This window comes from Myxine glutinosa, chromosome 12, assembly GCF_964187855.1.
Source record: "Myxine glutinosa chromosome 12, kmMyxGlut1.1, whole genome shotgun sequence".
NCBI classification, from domain to species: Eukaryota; Metazoa; Chordata; class Myxini; order Myxiniformes; family Myxinidae; genus Myxine; species Myxine glutinosa.
Genome location: NC_136272.1, coordinates 4456506 through 4482730, shown reverse-complemented (window position 1 = coordinate 4482730; position 26225 = coordinate 4456506). Strand labels below are relative to the sequence as shown.

The window sequence follows — 26225 nt, the reverse complement described above, 5'->3', positions numbered from 1 at the left end:
TTCAACACTAGCACGAGCGCGGAAAGTGCTTTTTGCAACAATAACACAAATGTGAATAAGGGCTTACAACACGAGCACGAGTGCGGAAAGTGTTTTTCAAAACTAACACAATTGCAAAAAGTGGTTTTGCAACACTAGCTCAAGTGCGGAGAGTGGTTTTCAAACGTCAGCACAAGTGCGAAAAGTGGTTTTGCAACACTAACACAAGTGAGACAAGTGGTTTTGCAATACTAATACAAGTGCAAAAAGTGGTTTTGAACACTAACAGGAGCGCGAAATGTGGTTTTCAACACGAGCAGAAGTGCGAAAAGTGGTTTTCAACACCAGCCCAAGTGCGGAAAGTGGTTTTGCAAAACTAGCACATGTGTGAAAATTGGTTTTCAATGTCAGCACAAGTGTGAAAAGTGGTTTTGCAACACTAACACAAGTGCAAAAAGTGGTTTTCAATGCCAGCACAAGTGCAAAAAGTGCTTCTGTAACACTAGCTCAAGTGCGGAAAGTGGTTTTCAACACCAGCACAAGTGTGGAAAGTGGTTCTGCAACACTAGCGCAAGTGCAGAAAGTGGTTTTCAACACCAGCACAAGTGTGGAAAGTGGTTTTACAACACTAACACAAGTGCGAAAAGTGGTTTTGCAACACTAACACAAGTGCGAAAAGTGGTTTTGCAACTAACACAAGTGCGAAAGTGGTTTTGCAACACCAGCACGAGTGCGGAAAGTGGTTTTCAACACCAACACTTGTGCGTAAAGGGTTTTCTATGCAAGCACGAGTGCTTTAAGTGTTTTTGCAATACTAAACCAAATGCGAAAAGTGGTTTTCAACAAGGGGCATGAGCGCTGAAAGTGGTTTTCAACACCAGCATAAGTGTGGAAATTGGTTTTCAACATGAGCACAAGTGCGATAAGTGGTTTTGCAACACTAACCCAATTGCGAAAAGTGGTTTTCAACACTAGCACGAGTGCGGAAAGTGGTTTTCAATACCAGCACAAGTGTGGAAATTGGTTTTGCAACACTAAGACAAATGCGAGTTGTGGTTTTTCAACACGAGCACAAGTGCGAAAAGTGGTTTTGCAACACCAACACAAGTGTGAAAGTGGTTTTGCAACACTAACACAAGTGGTGCAACACTAACACACTAACACAACACTAACACAACACTAACAAAGAAAACACTAACACAAGTGGTTTTCAATGCCAGTACGACTGCGGAAAGTGGTTTTTGCAACAATAACACAAGTGCGAAAAGTGATTTTGCAACACGAACACGAGCACACCAACACTTGTGCGTAAAGTGGTTTTCTATGCAAGCACGAGTGCTTAAAGTGTTTTTGCAATACTAAACCAAATGCGAAAAGTGGTTTTCAACAAGGGGCATGAGCGCTGAAAGTGGTTTTCAACACCAGCATAAGTGTGGAAATTGGTTTTCAACATGAGCACAAGTGCGATAAGTGGTTTTGCAACACTAACCCAATTGCGAAAAGTGGTTTTCAACACTAGCACGAGTGCGGAGAGTGGTTTTCAATACCAGCACAAGTGTGGAAATTGGTTTTGCAACACTAAGACAAGTGTGAAAGTGGTTTTGCAACACTAACACAAGTGGTGCAACACTAACACAACACTAACACAACACTAACACAACACTAACAAAGAAAACACTAACACAAGTGGTTTTCAATGCCAGTACGACTGCGGAAAGTGGTTTTTGCAACAATAACACAAGTGCGAAAAGTGATTTTGCAACACGAGCACGAGTGCGGAAAGTGGTTTTCAACACCAACACTTGTGCGTAAAGTGGTTTTCAACACTAGTACGAGCGCGGAAAGTGGTTTTTGCAACAATAACACAAGTGCGAAAAGTGGTTTTGCAACACGAGCACGAGTGCAAAAAGTGGTTTTGCAAAACTACGCCAAATGCGAAAAGTGGTTTTCAACACGAACACTGGTGCTGAAAGTGGTTTTCAACGGCAGCAGAAGTGTGGAAATTGGGTTTTGCAACACCAACACAAATGCAAATAATGGTTTACAACACTAGCACAAGTGCAGAAAGTGGTTTGCAACACGAACACAAGTGCGCAAAGAGGTTTTCAACACCAACATTTGTGCGTAAAGTGGTTTTCAATGCCAGCACGAGTGCGAAAAGTGGTTTTCTATGTCAGCACAAGTGTGGAGAGTGGTTTTCAACACGAGCATGAGTGCTGAAAGTGGTTTTCAACGCCAGCATAAGTGTGGAAATTGGTTTTCAACACCAACACTTGTGCGTGGAGTGGTTTTCAACACTAGCACGAGCGCGGAAAGTGCTTTTTGCAACAATAACACAAATGTGAATAAGGGTTTACAACACGAGCACGAGTGCGGAGAGTGGTTTTCAAACGCCAGCACAAGTGCGAAAAGTGGTTTTGCAACACTAACACAAGTGAGACAAGTGGTTTTGCAATACTAATACAAGTGCAAAAAGTGGTTTTGAACACTAACAGGAGCGCGAAAAGTGGTTTTCAACACGAGCAGAAGTGCGAAAAGTGGTTTTCAACACCAGCCCAAGTGCGGAAAGTGGTTTTGCAAAACTAGCACATGTGTGAAAAATGGTTTTCAATGTCAGCACAAGTGTGGAAAGTGGTTTTGCAACACGAACACAAGTGCAAAAAGTGGTTTTCAATGCCAGCACAAGTGCAAAAAGTGGTTCTGCAACACAAGCGCAAGTGCAGAAAGTGGTTTTCAACACCAGCACAAGTGTGGAAAGTGGTTTTACAACACTAACACAAGTGCGAAAAGTGGTTTTGCAACACTAACACAAGTGCAAAAAGTGGTTTTGCAACTAACACAAGTGCGAAAGTGGTTTTGCAACACTAGCACGAGTGCGGAAAGTGGTTTTCAACACCAACACTTGTGCGTAAAGTGGTTTTCAACGCAAGCACGAGTGCGGAAAGTGGTTTTTACAACAATAACACAAGTGCTAAAAGTGGTTTTGCAACACTAACACAAGTGGTTTTCAATGCCAGTTCGACTGCGGAAAGTGGTTTTTGCAACAATAACACAAGTGCGAAAAGTGATTTTGCAACACGAGCACGAGTGCGGAAAGTGGTTTTCAACACCAACACTTGTGCGTAAAGTGGTTTTGAACACTAGCACGAGTGCGGCAAGTGGTTTTTGCAACAATAACACAAGTGCGAAAAGTGGTTTTGCAACACGAGCACGAGTGCAAAAAGTGGTTTTGCAAAACTAAGCCAAATGCGAAAAGTGGTTTTCAACACGAACACCAGTGCTGAAAGTGGTTTTCAACGGCAGCAGAAGTGTGGAAATTGGGTTTTGCAACACCAACACAAATGCGAATAATGGTTTACAACACTAGCACAAGTGCGGAAAGTGGTTTGCAACACGAACACAAGTGCGGAAAGAGGTTTTCAACACCAACATTTGTGCGTAAAGTGGTTTTGCCAGCACGAGTGCGAAAAGTGGTTTTCTATGTCAGCACAAGTGTGGAGAGTGGTTTTCAATGCTAGCACGAGTGCGAAAAGTGGTTTTCTATGTCAGCACAAGTGTGCAAAATGGTTTTGCAACACCAGCTCAAGTGCAGAAAGAGGTTTTCAACACCAACACTTGTGCGAAAAGTAGTTTTCTATGTCAGCACAAGTGTGGAAAGTAGTATTCAATGCTAGTACGAGTGCGAAAAGTGGTTTTCAATGCCATCACAAGTGTGGAAAGTGGTTTTCAACACCAACACTTGTGCGTAAAGTGGTTTTCAATGCTAGCACGTGTGTGAAAAGTGGTTTTGCAATACTAAACCAAATGCGAAAAGTGGTTTTCAACACTAGCACAAGTGCAAAAAGTGGTTTTCAACACTAACCAAAGTGCAAAAAGTTGTTTTCAACACCAGCACAAGTGCGGAAAGCAGTTTTGCAACACAAGCACAAGTGCAGAACGTGGTTTTCAACACGAGCGCAAGTGTGGAAAGTGGTTTTGCAACACGAGCTCAAGTGCGGAGAGTGGTTTTCAAACGCCAGCACAAGTGCGAAAAGTGGTTTTGCAACACTAACACAATTGAGACAAGTGGTTTTGCAACACTAACACAAGTGAGACAAGTGGTTTTGCAACACTAACAGAAGTGCAAAAACTGGTTTTGAACACTAACAGGAGTGCGAAAATTGGTTTTCAATGCCAGCACAATTGCAAAAAGTGGTTTTGCAACACGAACACAAGTGAGACAAGTGGTTTTACAACACTAACAGAAGTGCAAAAAGTGGTTTTGAACACTATCAGGAGCGCGAAAAGTGGTTTTTAATGCCAGCACAATTGCAAAAGTGGTTTTGCAACACGAACACAAGTGAGACAAGTGGTTTTGCAACACTAACAGAAGTGCAAAAAGTGGTTTTGAACACTAACAGGAGCGCGAAAAGTGGTTTTCAACACGAGCAGAAGTGCGAAAAGTGGTTTTCAATGCCAGCACAATTGCAAAAAGTGGTTCTGCAACACGAGCTCAAGTGCGGAAAGTGGTTTTCAACGCCAGCACAAGTGTGGAAAGTGGTTTTGCAACACTAACATAAGTGCAAAAAGTGGTATTCAATGCCAGCACAAGTGCGGAAAGTAGTTCTGCAACACCAGCTCAAGTGCGGAAAGTGGTTTTCAACACCAGCTCAAGTGCGGAAAGTGGTTTTCAACACCAGCGCGAAAAGTGGTTTTGCAATACTAAACCAAATGCGAAAAGTGGTTTTCAACAAGGGGCATGAGTATTGAAAGTGGTTTTAAACGCCAGCATAAGTGTGGAAATTGGTTTTCAACATGAGCACAAGTGCGATAAGTGGTTTTGCAACACTACCCAATTGCGAAAAGTGGTTTGCAACACTACCCAATTGCGAAAAGTGGTTTTCAACACTAGCACGAGTGCGGAAAGTGGTTTTTGCAACAATAACACCAGTGCGAAAAGTGGTTTTGCAACACGAGCACGAGTGCGGAAAGTGGTTTTCAACACCAACACTTGTGCGTAAAGTGGTTTTCAATGCTAGCACGAGTGTGAAAAGTGGTTTTGCAATACTAAACCAAATGCGAAAAGTGGTTTTCAACACTAGCACAAGTGCAAAAAGTGGTTTTCAACACCAGCACAAGTGCGGCAAGCAGTTTTGCAACACAAGCACAGAACGTGGTTTTGAACACGAGCGCAAGTGTGGAAAGTGGTTTTGCAACATCAGCTCAAGTGCGGAGAGTGGTTTTCAAACGCCAGCAGAAGTGCGAAAAGTGGTTTTGCAAAACTAACACAAGTGAGACAAGTGGTTTTGCAACACTAACACAAGTGCAAAAAGTGGTTTTGACATTAGCAGAAGTGCGAAAAGTGGTTTTGCAACACTAACACAAGTGCAAAAAGTGGTATTCAATGCCAGCACAAGTGCGGAAAGTAGTTCTACAACACCAGCTCAAGTGCGGAAAGTGGTTTTCAACAACAACACAAGTGTGAAAAGTGGTTTTGCAACACTAAAACAAGTGCGAAAAGTGGTTTTGCAACACTAGCACGAGTGCGGTAAGTGGTTTTCAACACCAACACTTGTGCGTAAAGTGGTTTTCAATGCGAGCACGAGTGCGAAAAGTGGTTTTGCAATACTAAAACCAAATGCGAAAAGTGGTTTTCAACAAGGGGCATGAGTGCTGAAAGTGGTTTTCAATGCCAGCATAAGTGCGATAAGTGGTTTTGCAACACTAACCCAATTGCAAAAAGTGGTTTTCAACACAAGCACGAGTGCGGCAAGTGGTTTTCAATACCAGCACAAGTGTGGAAATTGGTTTTGCAACACTAAGACAAATGCGAATTGTGGTTTTTCAACACTAGCGCAAGTGCGAAAAGTGATTTTGCAACACGAGCATGAGTGCGAAAAGTGGTTTTGCAAAACTAAGCCAAATGCGAAAAGTGGTTTTCAACACTAGCACGAGTGCTGAAAGTGGTTTCCAACGGCAGCAGAAGTGTGGAAATTGGATTTTGCAACACTAACACAAATGCGAATAATGGTTTACAACACTAGCACGAGTGCGGAAAGTGGTTTGCAACACGAACACAAGTGTGGAAAGTGGTCTTGCAACATGAACACAAGTGTGAAAGTGGTTTTGCAAAACTAACACAAGTGCGACAAGTGGTTTTCAACGCCAGTACGAGTGCGGAAAGTGGTTTTTGCAACAATGACACAAGGGCAAAAAGTGGTTTTGCAACACGAGCACGAGTGCGGAAAGAGGTTTTCAACACCAACACTTGTGCGTAAAGTGCTTTTCAATGCTAGCACAAGTGTGGAAAGTGGTTTTCAATGCTAGCACTGGTGTGAAAATTGGTTTTCTATGTCAGCACAAGTGTGGAAAGTGGTTTTGCAACACTAACACAGGTGAAAAAGTGGTTTTCAATGCCAGCACAAGTGCAACAAGTGGTTTTGCAAAACTAACACAAGTGCGAAAAGTGGTTTTGCAACACGAACACAAGTGCGAAAAGTGGTTTTGCAACACTAGCACGAGTGCGGAAAGTGGTTTTCAACAAGGGGCATGAGTGCTGAAAGTAGTTTTCAACGCCAGCAGAAGTGTGGAAATTGGTTTTCAACACTAGCCGGGGTGCGAAAAGTGGTTTTCAACACCAGCACAAGTGCGGAAAGTGGTTTTGCAATACTAGCACAAAGCACATGTGTGAAAAGTGGTTTTCTATGTCAGCACAAGTGTGGCAAGTGGTTTTGCAACACTAACACAAGTTCAAAAAGTGGTTTTCAACGCCAGCACAAGTGCGGCAAGTGGTTCTGCAACACCAGCGCAAGTGCAGAAAGTGGTTTTTAACGCCAGCACAAGTGTGGAAAGTGGTCTTGCAACACTAACACAAGTGCAAAAAGTGGTATTCAATGCCAGCACAAGTGCGGAAAATAGTTCTGCAACACCAGCTCAAGTGCGGAAAGTGGTTTTCAACACTCGCACAAGTGCGAAAAGTGGTTTTGCAACACTAACACAAGTGCGAAAAGTGGTTTTGCAGCACTAACACAAGTGCGAAAAGTGGTTTTGCAACACTAACACAAGTGCGAAAAGTGGTCTTGCAACACTAGCACGAGTGCGGAAAGTGGTTTTCAACACCAACACTAGTGCGAAAAGTGGTTTTGCAACACTAACACAAGTGCGAAAAGTGGTTTTGCAGCACTAGCACAAGTGCGAAAAGTGGTTTTGCAACACTAACACAAGTGCAAAAAGTGGTCTTGCAACACTAGCACGAGTGCGAAAAGTGGTTTTGCAATACTAAACCAAATGCGAAAATTGGTTTTCAACAAGGGGCATGAGTGCTGAAAGTGGTTTTCAATGCCAGCATAAGTGTGGAAATTGGTTTTCAACATGAGCACAAGTGCGATAAGTGGATTTGCAACACTAACCCAATTGCGAAAAGTGGTTTTCAACACTAGCACGAGTGCGGAGAGTGGTTTTCAATACCAGCACAAGTGTGGAAATTGGTTTTGCAACACTAAGACAAATGCGAATTGTGGTTTTTCAACACTGGCGCAAGGGCGAAAAGTGGTTTTGCAACACTAACACAAGTGCGAAAAGTGGTTTTGCAACACTAACACAAGTGTGGGAGTGTATTTGCAACACTAACACAAGTGCGATAAGTTGTTTTCAACGCCAGTACGAGTGCGGAGAGTGGTTTTTGCAACAATAACACAAGTGCAAAAAGTGGTTTTGCAACACGTGCACGAGTGCGAAAAGTGGTTTTGCAATACTTAAACCAAATGCGAAAAGTGGTTTTCAACACTAGCACGAGTGCTGACAGTTGTTTTCAACGGCAGCAGAAGTGTGGAAATTGGTTTTTGCAACACTAACACGAATGCGAATAATGGTTTACAACACGAGCACGAGTGCGGAAAGTGGTTTGCAACACTAACACACGTGTGGAAAGTGGTTTTGCAACACTAACACAAGTGTGAAAGTGGTTTTGCAAAACTAACACAAGTGCGATAAGTGGTTTTCAACGCCAGTACAAGTGCGGAAAGTGGTTTTTGCAACAATAACACAAGTGCGAAAAGTGGTTTTGCAACACGAGCACGAATGCCGAAAGTGGTTTTCAACACCAACACTTGTGCGTAAAGTGGTTTTCAATGCTCGGACGAGTGCGAAAAGTGGTTTTGCAATGCTAAACCAAATGCGAAAAGTGGGCACATGGCAAAATGTGAAAAGTGCGAAATGCGAAAAGCGAAAGTGGAAAAGTGAGCCAGCGATTTCAGATGATAACATTATACAGGCCAACCTGTTATGCAGGCCAACATGATGGTATCATGCGATTTGCATATTATACAGCCTATTATATTATAACTGCAGCTGAGTAGATACAAGTACATCAACCTCCAGCTGTCGGCCATCCATCAACAAAGGTTAAACTGATGCATAGCAGAATTCCATTAGCATAACCATTTCAGTAAAACAAACTGAGGAGTGAGCATGTTGGGAGAAGAAAGCAAAGCTGATAAATGAAGGTATTAGGTGCTTTTAGCATAATTGTGCCCTTGGATAATCACCAGTCCAATACAAAAACAATGAACCGCACTGTGCATTATTATCCGCTTATTGTGGATGGCAGAAGAGAGCACAAAACGCTCTTGCAGCTCTAATGGTGGCCGAAGAGTATGCAATTAGGCCTAGTGGACCACAGAATGCATTGGCACACAGAGACGGGATCTCATTTTATTGATTGCATATAAAACATAGGAAAACTTAAATAATGTCGGTTCACAGCTTCAAAGATGAAGTCAGGGGGCGATTGGGAGGAGGTTGTAAGGAAATCGTAGAAGGGACTGGTGTTGGGAGTGTCGTGCCATGCACACAAATGCGTGCGTACACGTCTGTGAAACATTAAATCTTGGACACCAACATGGAGGGCACGAACCGAGCGTGCGCACTTTGCAAATACAGTATCTAAAAGTGAACCTGTGCAAGTGATGGTCCGAGTTTGCCCGGTGCCCCCTTTCCCTCTGCAGTGTGAACAACACCAGAAGTCGAAAACAGACGGTAATACTCCCACCATACCGTCTTCTCCAGTCCTTCTTCGGAGAAGTGTTCACCCGTACTGCTCCAACGTGGTCGTGTACATTCGTGCTTTGTGCTTTATGTTGCATGCACTTGTCCAAGGAAGTATTAATTCCATCTCATACAGTCATACTTGCACTCAGTGAAGGAGTTCATCACATGATATCCCATTCTTTAGTTGCCACTCTCTCTGACCAATACATTCAGACCATAGAATTTAATTATACAGAGGAAAACCACATTCCTACCTCGATCTGATCCATTTGTTTCATCCATCTTTTCCATGTTGACGAGATCTTACTGCTGAAAGAACCCATCATCAAACTACAGCAAAATTCGAGGATGCTGCCACTTTAGATATTACTCAATCATCTTACAGGTATTTTCCTATTCTTATGTGAAGTTGTTTTTCTGGTTATGGCTCTTTCAGCAGTTTATTCCATTTACAGAAGTTGGTTTTCTTAATTTTCCTCGGGCTGATGAACCGACGGTCTCAAGCGGATTGTTGCTGAGCTCAGTCTTGACCATCGAGTCCTTCCTGAACGACATTCCAATGACCAACGGTAGAAGTACAACTTTGATTTGGACATCGCAATTGGCTGATGCTGATCAAAGAATTGTCTTTACTATTCAAGTACTAACAGAAAGACGAAAACAACAAAATAATCTGAAATGTTGCTTTGACCATCAAATCGCAAAACAGGAATTTTACATTCAAAGTCACTGAAAACCTTTTCATCCGGAAAACAATAGACGCGTCATCACTTCCCAAAGGATAGGTTCAAATCTCCCACAACATTTACAATAATCTATCTTATTATTCTCACTTGATGTGACTGCTAGTACTCTGACATGAGATGAACACACTGAAGCCAACGGAATGGATTAATGTAGGAAAAGGAAGCCGTGGCAAAGTACCTTCGGACAAGTGAACTCGCAGGTGACATTGACGAACATTCTTGGAAAAGATATATGATGAAGGATGACGTGATAATTAAGGGTGTGTTTAGACAAACAAAGTGCAAGACTATCAACTATATTGAACTGAAATAAAATAAATTATTTTGTGAAATGGGGCAATACTTCATTTTAAGAGCGTAAAAGGTGTTGGTTGAAAGGTAGGCCTGGTGCTCCACATAATTAAAGTTTAGTTTTTTTCTTCTTGGATCTTTCATTATTTAAATCAAATAACTTTTTAAATCACACTTTGAAACTGTAGCTTTGATAGGCATGGATTTCATTCATCACAAGATGAGAATGATTACCGGCAACAATCAAATGCACTTCAGCCCTTTGATAAATAAAGACGTGATATTCATGGAAAAACAGGGATGTGATCGGAATCTTTTGAGTTTGACTACATGGTGAGCTCCTTGTCTGATGAAAAAGTAAATCGTCGATCCACATTTACACTCTTTTGTGCTAAGGGACAACCATGACACCTCAATAAGTTATTCTTAAGGCTTGTTCAGCTAGCCTATGGCTGTCATAATCAAACAGATTACATGGAGAGCTTTTGCAAGCCTGGCATAAGAATAATCGATTGGTGTTACATCATTACAATTGGAGAATAAAATGGTATAAACCACGATTGGTCCTTTTGAAACAAAAAAAAAAACTAATCCACAAAACCTGATCACTGCTGGAACTGCAGATGAAGCGAAGAATCAGTAATTCTAGAAACTCATCTACAAAACCTGATCACTGCTGGAACTGCAGATGAAGCGAAGAATCAGTAATTCTAGAAACTCATCTACAAAACCTGATCACTGCTGGAACTGCAGATGGAGCCAATAATTGGTATTTCAAGAAACTCATCCACAAAACCTGATCACTGCTGGAACTGCAGATGAAGCGAAGAATCAGTAATTCTAGAAACTCATCTACAAAACCTCATCACTGCTGGAACTGCAGATGGGGGCCCAGAATCAGTAATTCAAGAAACTCATCTACAAAACCTCATCACTGCTGGAACTGCAGATGAAGCGAAGAATCGGTAATTCAAGAAACTCATCCACAAAACCTCATCACTGCTGGAACTGCAGATGGAGCCAAGAATCGGTAATTCAAGAAACTCATCTACAAAACCTCCTCACTGCCGGAACTGCAGATGGGGCCAAGAATCAGTAATTCAAGAAACTCATCGACAAAACCTCATCACTGCCGGAACTGCAGATGGGGCCAAGAATCAGTAATTCAAGAAACTCATCGACAAAACCTCATCACTGCTGGAACTGCAGATGGGGCCAAGAATCAGTAATTCAAGAAACTCATCCACAAAACCTCATCACTGCTGGAACTGCAGACGGAGCCAAGAATCGGTAATTCAAGAAACTCATCCACAAAACCTCATCACTGCGGGAACTGCAGATGGAGCCAAGAATCGGTAATTCAAGAAACTCATCTACAAAACCTCATCACTGCTGGAACTGCAGACAGAGACAAGTATCAGGAATTCAAGAAACTCATCTACAAAACCTCATCACTGCTGGAACTGCAGACGGAGCCAATAATCAGAAATTCAAGAAACTCATCTACAATACCTCATCATTGCTGGAACTGCAGACTGAGCCAAGAATCAGGAATTCAAGAGCAGACACACTAGTTCAATACACCAAGAGCAAACAACAACTAAAGAATGATAAAGATGGGTGTGTAACTAAATGTAAACAATACCTACATAAGTTGACACTATCACAATGAAGATCGAAACAATCTGCATTTGGAAACTCTTTGTCTGACATTGTATTTGGTGACGGTGAAGTCAGAATAAATGGAATGATCATCTCTCGCGTGCATCATGTGGTGTCAATGCTACCACATGGTAGCAAATTTCGAATCCTTTAAACACTAAACGTATGACCATGAGTAAGAGCTTGACAAAACAATCCTCAACTTCATCTTCGAAGACCAGGAGCATCTCAGGTGTTATCCAATGATGTGTGGATTACCTACAGTCACTCTTCATATACTCCAAGGCTCTAATCGGGACATTGAGGTCACCAACGTTGTTGAGATCCAAGTGGAGTGAAATATTATCCGGTACAAAAGATTAACATGAATACGCAATTGGGTTTCAATAGAAACAAACTAATTAATCTCATGAAATACTTAAAGTGTGGTAGTTTTGTCAATATAATAATTGATTGTTTCATCACTCTCAAATTTTATTTATTTTCTTGGATTCAACACACACACACACACACACACACACACACACACACACACACACACACACACACACACACACACACACGCACACATACACACACACACACACATACACACATACACACACACATACACACACACTATAATGAACCCTGGGGGACAAAAGGGAAAGAGAGGATGAAAATTAGATTTTACAAATTGGATTGCAGGCACAATTAAGTTAAGAGACACAGTGGTGACTATGCGTGAGTATGAGATAATATGAGGGAGTATGAGTAAGTATGAGCTAATATGAGTGAGTATGAGATAATATGAGTGAGTATGAGCTAATATGAGTGAGTACGGGTGAGTATGAGCTAATATGAGTGAGTGTGAGCTAATATGAGTGAGTATGAGCTAATAAGAGTGAGTATGAGCTAATATGAGTCAGTGTGAGCTAATATGAGTAAGTATGAGCTAATATGAGTGAGTATGAGTGCGTATGAGCTAATATGAGTGAGTATGAGCTAATATGAGTGAGTGTGAGCTAATATGAGTGAGTATGAGTGAGTATGAGCTAATAAGAGTGAGTATGAGATAATATGAGTCAGTGTGTGCTAATATGAGTGAGTATGAGCTAATATGAGTGAGTATGAGCTAATATGAGTGAGTGTGAGCTAATATGAGTGAGTATGAGTGAGTATGAGCTAATAAGAGTGAGTATGAGATAATATGAGTCAGTGTGTGCTAATATGAGTGAGTATGAGCTAATATGAGTGAGTATGAGATAATATGAGTCAGTGTGTGCTAATATGAGTGAGTATGAGCTAATATGAGTGAGTATGAGTTAATATGAGTGAGTATGGGCTAATATGAGTGAGTATGAGCTAATATGAGTGAGTATGAGTGAGTATGAGATAATATGAGTGCGTATGAGCTACAAAGAGTGAGTATGAGCTAATATGAGTGAGTATGGGCTAATATGAGTGAGTATGAGATAATATGAGTGAGTATGGGCTAATATGAGTGAGTATGAGCTAATATGAGTGAGTATGAGTGAGTATGAGATAAAATGAGTGAGTATGAGATAATATGAGTGAGTATGAGCTATTATGAGTGAGTATGAGCTAATATGAGTGAGTACGAGTGAGTATGAGCTAATATGAGTGAGTATGAGATAATATGAGTGAGTATGAGCTAGTATGAGTGAGTATGAGCTAATATGAGTGAGTATGAGCTAATTAATATGAGTGAGTATGAGCTAATATGAGTGAGTGTGAGCTAATATGAGTGAGTATGAGTGAGTATGAGCTAATAAGAGTGAGTATGAGCTAATATGTCAGTGTGAGCTAATATGAGTGAGTATGAGCTAATATGAGTGAGTATGAGTGAGTATGAGCTACAAAGAGTGAGTATGAGCTAATATGAATGAGTATGAGCTAATATGAGTGAGTATGAGCTAATAAGAGTGAGTATGAGCTAATATGAGTGAGTATGAGCTAATGAGAGTGAGTATGAGATAATGAGAGTGAGTATGAGCTAATATGAGTGAGTATGAGCTAATATGAGTGAGTATGAGCTAATATGAGTGAGTATGAGCTAATAAGAGTGAGTATGAGCTAATATGAGTGAGTATGAGCTAATATGAGTGAGTATGAGTGAGTATGAGCTACAAAGAGTGAGTATGAGCTAATATGAATGAGTATGAGCTAATATGAGTGAGTATGAGCTAATAAGAGTGAGTATGAGCTAATATGAGTGAGTATGAGCTAATGAGAGTGAGTATGAGATAATGAGAGTGAGTATGAGCTAATATGAGTGAGTATGAGCTAATATGAGTGAGTATGAGCTAATAAGAGTGAGTATGAGCTAATATGAGTGAGTATGAGCTAATATGAGTGAGTATGAGTGAGTATGAGCTACAAAGAGTGAGTATGAGCTAATATGAATGAGTATGAGCTAATATGAGTGAGTATGAGCTAATAAGAGTGAGTATGAGCTAATATGAGTGAGTATGAGCTAATGAGAGTGAGTATGAGATAATGAGAGTGAGTATGAGCTAATATGAGTGAGTATGAGCTAATATGAGTGAGTATGAGCTAATGAGAGTGAGTATGAGATAATGAGAGTGAGTATGAGCTAATATGAGTGAGTATGAGCTAATAAGAGTGAGTATGAGCTAATGTGAGTGAGTATGAGCTAATAAGAGTGAGTAAGAGCTAATATGAGTGAGTATGAGCTAATGAGAGTGAGTATGAGATAATGAGAGTGAGTATGAGCTAATATGAGTGAGTATGAGCTAATAAGAGTGAGTATGAGCTAATGTGAGTGAGTATGATTTAATATGAGTGAGTATGAGTGAGTATGAGCTAATAAGAGGGAGTATGAGATAATATGAGTCATTGTGAGCTAATATGAGTGGGTATGAGCTAATATGAGTGAGTATGAGTGAGTATGAGCTAATAAGAATGAGTATGAGCTAATATGAGTGAGTATGAGTGAGTATGAGATAATGAGAGTGAGTATGAGATAATATGAGTGAGTATGAGCTAATATGAGTGAGTACAAGTGAGTATGAGATAATATGAGTGAGTATGAGCTAATATGAGTGAGTGTGAGTATGAGCTAATATGAGTGAGTGTGAGTGAGTATGAGCTAATATGAGTGAGTGTGAGCTAATATGAGTGAGTATGAGCTAATATGAGTGAGTATGAGCTAATATGAGTGAGTATGAGTGAGTATGAGCTAATAAGAGTGAGTATGAGCTAATATGAGTGAGTATGAGAGAGTATGAGCTAATGAGAGTGAGTATGAGATAATATGAGTGAGTATGAGCTAATAAAAGTGAGGATGAGATAATATGAGTGAATATGAGCGAATATGAGTGAGTATGAGCTAATATAAGTGAGTATGGGTTAATATGAGTGAGTATGAGCTAATATGAGTGAGTATGGGCTAATATGAGTGAGTATGAGCTAATATGAGTGAGTTTGAGTGAGTATGAGCTAATATGAGTGAGTATGAGTGAGTATGAGATAATATGAGTGGGTATGAGCGAATATGAGTGAGTATGAGCGAATATGAGTGAGTATGAGCTAATATGAGTGAGTATGAGCTGATATGAGTGAGTATGAGCTAATATGAGTGAGTATGAGATAATATGAGTGAGCAAGAGTGAGTATGAGCTAATATGAGTGATTATGAGCTAATATGAGTGAGTATGAGCTAATATGAGTGAGTATGAGATAATATGAGTGAGCAAGAGTGAGTATGAGCTAATATGAGTGATTATGAGCTAATATGAGTGAGCACGAGTGAGTATGAGCGAGTATGAGATAATATGAGTGAGTATGAGCTAATATGAGTGAGCACGAGTGAGTATGAGTGAGTAGGAGCTAATAAGAGTGAGTATGAGATAATATAAGTGAGTATGGGATAATATGAGTGAGTATGAGCTAATATGAGTGAGCACGAGTGAGTATGAGTGAGTAGGAGCTAATAAGAGTGAGTATGAGATAATATAAGTGAGTATGGGATAATATGAGTGAGTATGAGCTAATATGAGTGAGCACGAGTGAGTATGAGTGAGTAGGAGCTAATAAGAGTGAGTATGAGATAATATGAGTGAGCACGAGTAAGTATGAGTGAGTATAAACTTGTGTGACTGACTTTGCATGACTCAAGGTACATTGTCAAAGCAAAGTGAAAACCTTGCAAACCCAGCCCAGGTAACACAACAACGTTGGGCCAACGTTGTTGTGTTACCTGGGAGGTGTATCTTATAAACCATACCAGTGACCATCGCTACTTTTTAAATAACCAAAACCACCACAATAGGTATCCTTTATCAGTAGCCCGCTCTCATAAAGGACTTCACCCGCTCACTCATTCAGGTGTGTAATACCTGCTACGTCCCTCCAGCAGCGGCAAGTCTCGCGGCACCATTGAGACTAAGAGGAGGTAGCGAGGGCATGCCAGAAGAGGTGGAGAAGTGTGCCATCGGTTGCAGGCAGTCGATCGGGCTCGGGGTGGTGCAAGGACTCATGTCGGCAATGTGGGCACCGCCGATCGAGGGAAGGTAGGCATGGTGTAGTATCGGTAGCTGGATGGAAAGGCGCCGGAGGCCACTGAATAAGAAACCGACGAGCCGTCGTGTATCATCAACACATTGCATTTCGTACAAAAACACCTCGTTTTAAGTAACAGACCAACCTGCACACCTGTAATTAACTACATGTAGTACTGTAGTGGGTAGATCTAACTGGGCATTTTTTATCATACAGTAAAGACACTGCCACCTTATGACCAAATTATGTAATACTAGGGCATGCCCGTACTATATCTATATCTAAAATTATATCCCCCCCTCTATTTACATGAAATGGTTTGGTTCATGAAATGTTTTGGTCCATTCGCAACGCCAAAGCGAACGGCGAACGCTTTACATGAAATGGTTTGGTCCATGAAATGTTTTGGTCCATTCGCAACGCCAAAGCGAACGGCGAACGGCTTGCGAGTACAGTGACAATCCCCCCGGGGTTTTAATTAGTTTTAAAACATCGTTTAACGCCAACATAGCGCCAACATAGTTTGCCGACGGGAAATAAATGAATACGCTCTCAAATGTGCCATCCGAGGCAGAGTGTGTTCGCCACGTTCGGCACACGCGATAGCTCGCTGCTCTCTGATTGGTTGAATCGTTTTTTGGACATAGCTCGGTAAGTAATTGTCCGATTAATATGAAACCTTGAAAAGGCACATCCTCGGGTCCCCAGCAATATACCTGGCAAGTTTCAAGTATATCGGACCCGTGGTTGTCGAGAAACAGCGGTCACAGACAAACAAACAAACAAACAAACACACAGAGATTACTGGAATTATAGATAGATAAAATGCTTTATACACAGAAGTATTTAATATTTTAATCAAAATGTACAAAAAAAAAAAGGTTTTTCTTAACAATTCTCACAAGGTGACCCACAAAGGTGAATGTGACGATATACTGTATAGCAAAAATGTTCTTTCAGTACATTATTTATGCCTGACAGACATGATAGGTGATGTTTAAATACGTAATGACATATTTAAATTATTTGGTGAGCTCAAGTATGACTTCAAGCATGGACAGCCGGTTCGTGAATGACTTGCGTATAAAAAAACAGCGAATGGTGAACGATGAACCAATAAATTCCACATTCCTGTGCCACCTTCAGTCAAACGTCAGACATTGAGAGCAGGTTCTCTATATTTTAATTCCAAACAGCATCATTCATCATTCCAATCACAAATTCATAATGTTACACTCGTGGGGCTGGGATTGCAATGACGAAAGCTGTGATTGTTGGGGTGTATCTTATGTGAAATTCCGGGCCAGCTGTGAAACCAGATTTGCTCGTTTCTTTCTTCCTTCCCTTTCGACTTCATTTTTATTATTTTGTTAAAAGAAAAACAAAGATCTTCCTTATCAACCTTCTCCCTCCCACCGGGGCTCTACATAATTGAATAGAGAAAGAACCTCTGGGGGGAAAAGAAAGAAGAGGAGGAAGAAGAGAGCGTCGGCACGGGGGAGAAAGGCAAAAACGAACGCAGGACGCGCGGTCCAAGCATTTATTCCATAAATTTGCATTTATTCCACTGTTTTGAATTTGCATTGCATTTCTGGATTGGCATGCTGTGTGTTGAAAAGTAGGGGGTGTAAAATTGCGTCAGCAATTGGATGGTAACTTCGCTCGGTCACTTCTGATTTCTCAAACGGTGCGACCCGCCCACGGGGAACGTATTGGTCTCCCGAGCACATCGATTAGGATCTCCGGAGCAATAGGCAGTACCCCGAGCCCTTGACGCAGGGGCCAGGTGGTAACAATACTATGGTATTCATATATATTATGTAAAATTACGATTGTATTGAGATATAAAATCGGCGAACCATCATCATCTGTTCACTTCCGGATTCGGGAGCAAGGGCCGTGCCGATCCCATTTCAAAATCATAATTGTATTGAGGAATTGCTGAAACCTCCTACCTACCTTATGAACACCTGCCTGGATCCCAAAACGTTCCCCAGAAGGTTATTATATTTCCTTTTAGTAAAATATGCAACTGTAATGCTTAATAAAGGTGTCCCCCTGTCATGTGACCAGATCCTCAGCTCTGATTGGTGTACGTTTGTGGGGACAAGCGGACAGAAAAACGCTGTTCTAGACGGCTTGCCCTACGGGCTACACCGTAAAAAGTTGAGATGTGCAGAAATCCTGGATTTCGGGAGTTTAACGAGGAAGGAGTTACTGGAAGAACACATGGATCCTGGGGGAGCCAGGGAGCATTGAAAACCCGAGACAGCACGTAGAGCTGGATCGGAGAAGAGGAAATAAAATATAGAAAGGCCACCGACCTCATGCTTCGGCCTCAATGTAAGTGTCTAATGATGTTGAGATCTTTATATTCACATAATCAATGAGAAACAGATGTGATGCTAGGGTACAATAACATAGAGGAGAACGGAACTCCATTAAACTACGGACAGAGACATTGTGAGGCTGTGAGTAGTTTTGATTTTCCAGGAAATGACAACGGCAGACATTAATATATAAGGCAAGAGATATTTCTCAATTACATTTTGAAATGTGAGTGATGGTGGAAAAGGGAGCGAGGAGGAGGGCAGGCAGGGCTTGGATGGTTTACTTGCACTAAAGGCCAAAAACTATGCTTTAACAATGGCTCAAATTACAAACAGCCTTGATGGGCATTTCAAATGTTCACAGAGTGAGCAGGTCACAATAGTTCAAGAAATGCCAAGGCAGGTGTGTGCATGAGTGTATAATATATACTAGTGGGGTATGCTTACACATGGCAAGCAATAACGACATGTGCTTCATACATAGGTACATAATAAATAGAAGCTTTATGATAATAGGCAGGCATCACCGACCTCCTGCGACATATTAATTTGACTTTATTTATTTTTTGGACATGAGTTTACAGTTTTTATGTAAATTTTCATTGAGGTTTTTATTTCACAGTTTACAGTTATAGAAATTACAATTTACAAATGTGAGATATCGATTGAGGTTTTTTGTGCTGTGCCAAAAACAATACAAAAAATTAAACAGCTGTGCCAAAAACAATACAAAACTAGAAAGAGCAATCAGAGATTGCAAACCCACACCAGGATGTATTTTCAGTATTTTTAAGGCTTTTGTGTTCAAACAAATATGGCGGCCGAACCACGTGACCGATGACGCCATTTTTTTTTTCAAAACTAATTTATTCCTAGATTATGCTCAAGAAATTTCATCTTGATCGGATGAAGTTTTGTACTTGTCGAATTATGATGTCATAATGGAGGCACCTATGACATCATCATTAACATATTTTATTCCCCATGGAGAGTTCTTTACAATGAGCCATGTCTCAATTTTTTTCTATTCAGCACTTTTGGAGATATAGAGGTGCAATTTTTTTCGATTTTTCCAAGATGGCGGCCTAACCACGTGACCTATGATGTCATATTTATCATTAAAAAATTATACAGGTGGATTTGCACTTATGGTGAAAATTTCCTGTCAATCGGACCAACGGTTGCAGAGAAAATCATATTTATTCTGTGCGGACAAACAAACAAACAAACAAACAGACAAACAAACAGGCAAACAAACAGGCAAACAGACAGACAAACTGACTCAAATGCAATACACTCTCCTCAGGCGAGGGTAAAACTAAACAGTTGTGCCAAAATAATCAACCCCTCTAAAATCCCACAATACGTTCATTTTTATTCTGAATTACATAAAACTTCAGGACTTTATGCTACATTTTGTGCGGCAAATTTTTACCAAATATCAGAACTGTAACTTGTAGGACTTTAGTTTGGCACTGGGTCGATCAAATGCTCCAATTGTCTGACTCTGTGCCGAATACAGATTTGAACACGACGGGCGAAGTTGTCGATTACACGATGACATTCGGCAAATGGGATGGACCGAACTTTCTCGCAAGAAAACGAATGAGATGGGTGAACGAGTCCGTCGACGAACGTCAATGCAAACTTGAACATGATGCAGCAAGAAAAAGAACGAGACGGGAGAAAAACAAGAGAAACGAGATGGGAAAAAGCGGATTGGAGAGGAGAGTGAGGAGCGATTGGAGAGGCGAGTGAGGAGCGATTGGAGAGGCGAGTGAGGAGCGATTGGAGAGGCGAGTGAGGTGCGATTGGAGAGGCGAGTGAGGCGCGATTGGAGAGGAGTGTGAGGAGGGATTGGAGAGGAGTGTGAGGAGGAATTGGAGAGGAGTGTGAGGAGGTATTGGAGAGGAGTGTGAGGAGGTATTGTAGAGGAGTGTGAGGAGGTGTTGGAGAGGAGCGAGGGGTTGGAGAGGAGCGAGGGGTTGGAGAGTGAGGGCCGATTGTAGAGGAGAGTGAGGAGCGATTGGAGAGGCGGGTGAGGAGAGATTGGAGAGGAGAGTGAGGAATTGGAGAGGAGTGTGAGGTATTGGAGAGGAGTGTGAGGGATTGGAGAGGAGTGTGAGGGATTGGAGAGGAGTGTGAGGGATTGGAGAGGAGTGTGAGGGATTGGAGAGGAGTGTGAGGGGTTGGAGAGGAGTGTGAGGGGTTGGAGAGGAGTGTGGGGGGTTGGAGAGGAGTGTGAGGGATTGGAGAGGAGTGTGAGGGATTGGAGAGGAGTGTGAGGAGGTATTGGAGGGCAGTGTGAGGAGGAGTGGGATTGGAGAGGCGTGAGGGTGGAGAGGAGTGAGGGGTCACATATTGTGTGAAATAAATAAATTGTGTTCTTACACCATTTCTGGATCTGATGAATTGCCAGTAACCATTTTGTAAAATTTAATGTGCAGCATCCAACTCAATATATCGAAATGTCACACATGTCCATGCCCGTGGGATTCCCACAGGTGACCCCACTATATTTTTTTAAAATCGCGGCATGGTCGGTCATACACCGCCTAAAATAACAGATGGGAAAATGGCGAGATATATTAAAAATTCGTGGCGGACTTTTCCATTTAATGACAATCGTCAGGATGAAATATTTAATTTATACGTCGTCACAATAATGTGGAGAGAGGGGCATAGCTTCGTTCATGTATCGCCACAGACGGGAAATTGCCGAAAGATATTTCTTCATTATTATTTCATTCATCATTATTATACGGAAGTAAAGGTAATCCTGTTTAAACTGGCATTCATTCCAGCGAGGGGTTGGAGAGGAGATAGGGGTTGGAGAGGAGCGAGGTGTTGGAGAGAGGCTAGGGGTTGGAGAGGAGCGAGGGGTTGGAGAGTGAGGGCCGATTGGAGAGGAGAGTGAGGAGCGATTGGAGAGGCGAGTGAGGAGCGATTGGAGAGGCGAGTGAGGCGCGATTGGAGGAGAGTATGAGGGATTGGAGAGGAGTGTGAGGGATTGGAGAGGAGTGTGAGGGATTGGAGAGGAGTGTGAGGGATTGGAGAGGAGTGTGAGGGATTGGAGAGGGGTGTGAGGAATTGGAGAGGAGTGTGAGGGATTGGAGGCGAGGGTGAGGGATTGGAGAGGAGTGTGAGGGGTTGGAGAGGAGTGTGAGGGATTGGAGAGGAGTGTGAGGGATTGGAGAGGAGTGTGAGGGATTGGAGGAGTGTGAGGGATTGGAGAGGAGTGTGAGGGAGTATTGGAGGGCAGTGTGAGGAGGAGTGGGATTGGAGAGGCGTGAGGATGGAGAGGAGTGAGGGGTCACATATTATGTGAAATAAATAAATTGTGTTCATTACACCATTTCTGGATCTGATGAATTGCCAGTAACCATTTTGTAAAATTTAATGTGCAGCATCTAAATCAATATGTCGAAATGTCACACACGTCCATGCCCGAGGGATTCCCACAGGTGACCCCACTAGTTGCTAATATCCTTCTCGGGTTTTCGTTGTACACATTTTCCTGAGATTTTGCCAAAGATAAAAATCCAGTGGGATCAGATCAGGGGAATGTTGAGACCATCACTCCCTCTCTGAAGTGACTTGTCATCCACTCACCAGACTCATTTGCAATGTGAGGGGTTGCCCAATGCCGCTGAAACCATTGGTCTTGTCCTCGAAAGCTTCTTCTGTGACTAAGAGTAGTCCAGAACTTTAGTGTCGTGCTCAAAGTTGATGGGCATGTCAATACCGTCCTCATCGTCGAACCACAACGGTCTAATGATGCCACGGTTGCTCATTGCACGCCAGCCTGTGCACTGGACCGAATGTAAGGATCTCTGGCGACCCTGATTGGGTAGCACTGTGCCCCAGTAGAAATTGTTCCTTGACTTGACTTGGATATTTAGCAAAAAGTCAGCCTCGTCAGAGAACCAGGTTCCGTTGAGAAAACCAGGCTTCTCCTCATTTGTCTCCACAAACCACAAAGCCATTTCAAGATGCTTGTTTTTTGGTCTGTATCAGTGTGTTTTGTCTGTATCAGTGTGTTTTGTCTGTATCAGTGTGTTTTGTCTGTATCAGTGTGTTTTGTCTGTATCAGTGTGTTTTGTCTGCATCAGTGTTTTGTCTGTATCAGTGTGTTTTGTCTGCATCAGTGTGTTTTGTCTGTATCAGTGTGTTTTGTCTGTATCAGTGTGTTTTGTATGTATCAGTGTGTTTTGTCTGTATCAGTGTTTTTTTTATCTGTATCAGTGTGTTTTGTCTGTATCAGTGTGTTTTGTCTGTAAGTGTGTTTTGTATGTATCAGTGTGTTTTGTCTGTATCAGTGTGTTTTGTATGTATCAGTGTGTTGTGTCTGTATCTGTGTGTTTTGTCTGTATCAGTGTTTTTTTTATCTGTAATAGTGTGTTTTGTCTGTATCAGTGTGTTTTGTCTGTAACAGTGTGTTTTGTATGTATCAGTGTGTTTTGTCTGTATCAGTGTGTTTTGTATGTATCAGTGTGTTTTGTCTGTATCAGTGTGTATTTGTCTGTATCAGTGTGTTTTGTCTGTATCAGTGTGTATTTGTCTGCATCAGTGTGTTTTGTCTGTATCAGTGTGTTTTGTCTGTATCAGTGTGTTTTGTATGTATCAGTGTGTTTTGTCTGCATCAGTGTGTTTTGTCTGTATCGTTGTGTTTAGTCTGCATCAGTGTGTATTTGTCTGCATCAGTGTGTTTTGTCTGTATCAGTGTGTTTTATCTGTATCAGTGTGTTTTGTCTGTATCAGTGTGTTTTGTCTGTATCACTTTGTTTTTCTCTGTATCAGTGTTTTGTCTGTATCACTTTGTTTTTCTCTGTATCAGTGTGTTTTGTCTATGTCAGTGTTTTTGTCTGTATGAGTGTGTATTTGTCTATGTCAGTGTTTTTATCTGTATCACTTTGTTTTTCTCTGTATCAGTGTGTTTTGTCTATGTCAGTGTTTTTGTCTTATAGCTTTGTTTTTGTGTGTATCAGTGTGTTTTGTCGATGTCAGTGTTTTTGTCTTATAACTTTGTTTTTGTGTGTATCAGTGTGTTTTGTATATGTCAGCGTTTTTGTCTGTATCACTTTGTTTTTCTCTGTATCAGTGTGTTTTGTCTATGTCAGTGTTTTTGTTTGTATCAGTGTGTTTTTGTCTATCAGTGTGTATTTGTCTATGTCAGTGTTTTTGTCTGTATCAGTGTGTTTTGTCTGTATCACTTTCTTTTTCTCTGTATCAGTGTGTATTTGTCTATGTTTGTGTTTTTGTCTGTATCAGTGTGTTTTTGCCTGTATCAGTGTGGCTTTGTCTGTATCAATGTTTTTTGTCTGTATGAGTGTGTTTTGTCTGTATCAGTGTGTTTTTGTCTGTATCAGTGTGTATTTGTCTATGTCAGTGTTTTTGTCCGTATCAGTGTGTTTTTGTCTGTATCAGTGTGTATTTGTCTATGTCAGTGTTTTTGTCTGTATCAGTGTGTTTTTGTCTGTATCAGTGTGTATTTGTCTATGTCAGTGTTTTTGTCTGTATCACTTTGTTTTTCTCTGTATCAGTGTGTTTTGTCTATGTCAGTGTTTTTGTTTGTATCAGTGTGTTTTTGTCTATCAGTGTGTATTTGTCTATGTCAGTGTTTTTGTCTGTATCAGTGTGTTTTGTCTGTATCACTTTCTTTTTCTCTGTATCAGTGTGTATTTGTCTATGTTTGTGCTTTTGCCTGTATCAGTGTGGCTTTGTCTGTATCAATGTGTTTTTTGTCTGTATGAGTGTGTTTTTGTCTGTATCAGTGTGTTTTTGTCTGTATCAGTGTGTATTTGTCTATGTCAGTGTTTTTGTCCGTATCAGTGTGTTTTTGTCTGTATCAGTGTGTATTTGTCTATGTCAGTGTTTTTGTCTGTATCAGTGTGTTTTTGTCTGTATCAGTGTGTATTTGTCTATGTCAGTGTTTTTGTCTGTATCAGTGTGTTTTTGTCTGTGTCAGTGTGGCTTTGTCTGTATAAATGTGTTCTTTGTTTGTATGAGTGTGTTTTTGTCTGTATCAGACAAAAACATGAAAAAACTAGAACGGCACTCGGTAAAGTGCATGCCTGAACAGTTTACTTTTTGTATACAAACCTCAAAATGGTCCAGGGTCCAAGCTGATCTAATGGGTTTAAAGGGTCTTACAGATATTTTGGGACCCTTTTCATGGTCTTTGGGGTATTTGTCTCCTTTGGGTCCTGTGTCTTTGGGGTATTTTGTGTCTTCTGGGTTTTTGGGTCATCTGGGTCTTTAAAGGTATTTGTCATAAATAAGGCACTGATGACATCATCATTGACATATCTTATTCCCCATGGTGAGCACTTGACAATGAGCAATGTTTCAATTTTTTCCATTGAACTGTTTCGGAGATATAGAGGTCCAGATCCTTGCCTGCAAATCTCTTACGATTAATCTCTTACGAAAGGTCCAACGATTTTCCAAGATGGCGTACGTATCATGTGACCTATGACATCATAATTGTGAATAAAAAATTATACACGTGGAGGCGCTCCTATGGTGAAGATTTTGTGTCAATCGGACCAATGCTTGCTAAGAAAATGAATTTTTAAAATGCAGACACGCACATACGACATACGTACGTACGGACGCACACACCGATCGCTTAACCCCTCTTTTCGCTTCACAAGCGCAAGGTAATGACATGGGATTCAATTTGAGTTATTTACCTGGTATTTAGATAGTAATTTCTCTAATATTTACCTTTGCGGCAAAAAGGGTTGGCATCATGAAGGGCATCCGGCCGTAAAACATTGCTTCAAAAAGGGGACCAAAAAACAACAACAACCACGGTTCCCGAAAAAGGCCAACCCCCGCTTTGCGGGGAAAAATGGCCTCTAAAGGTGTTTTTTTTTGTTTGTTTTTTTTACCTGGTATTTGGATACATGTCATCTTGATCTTTGGGAGACCAAAAAGCCGTGTATTGTCGATTAGAAAGTGTCTCATCAGGAAATACAAGATTATCAATAACAAATGAACACAGACAAGATCCTTGGTCAGTTGTAAAAGAGGAGAAAACAAAACGTACTTTCCAAGGTTCTGTTTTTCCTTTGTGGACTCGTACACAGGTGTAGTTATCGAGGCGGGCTGCGAACCCACAGGTGTGACTTGTTTAAGGATGAGCTCTTTCACAGGAGCTAAGGGGTGGGGAGGGGAGGGGGGGGAGAGGGGGCACAGATATTAGAGGAAAGTAAAGTTTTATAAATATCATTCTTGCTAAGATGCACGAACGTTAACCTGACATGTTTGATATGAAACTCCATGTGTAAGACATAAAATAAACCATGAGGGGGCTCGAAAAATAACAAGTAAATTCGAGAACTCAGGTGAAACTCCCTCGTTTTTCAAGATGACGATATCCATGCATAGACACACACACACACAGACACACACACACACACACACACACACACATACACACACATACATACATACATACACACACACATAAACAGACACACACACACACACACACACACACATACATACATACACACACACATACACACATACATACACACACATACATACATACACACACACACACACACACACACACACACACACAGACACACACACACACAAACACACACACACACAGACACACACACACACACAAACAGACACACACACAAACAGA

General features: G+C 41.2%; 1 protein-coding gene across 1 annotated transcript in view; it reads right to left on the bottom strand.

Moving 5' to 3' along the window:
• Positions 1-12281: 12281 nt before the first annotated feature.
• LOC137437288 (gamma-aminobutyric acid type B receptor subunit 2-like) overlaps positions 12282-26225 on the bottom strand; it is a 915845-nt gene continuing 901901 nt past the window's right edge. Inside the window, exons 18-20 of the mRNA XM_078766430.1 lie at positions 25614-25722; positions 16067-16289; positions 12282-12335 (exon numbers count right to left, since the gene is read on the bottom strand). Coding sequence (XP_078622556.1) covers positions 16070-16289; positions 25614-25722 — 329 coding nt within the window. The 3' untranslated portion in view covers positions 12282-12335; positions 16067-16069. The remainder of the gene's footprint in view (positions 12336-16066; positions 16290-25613; positions 25723-26225) is intronic.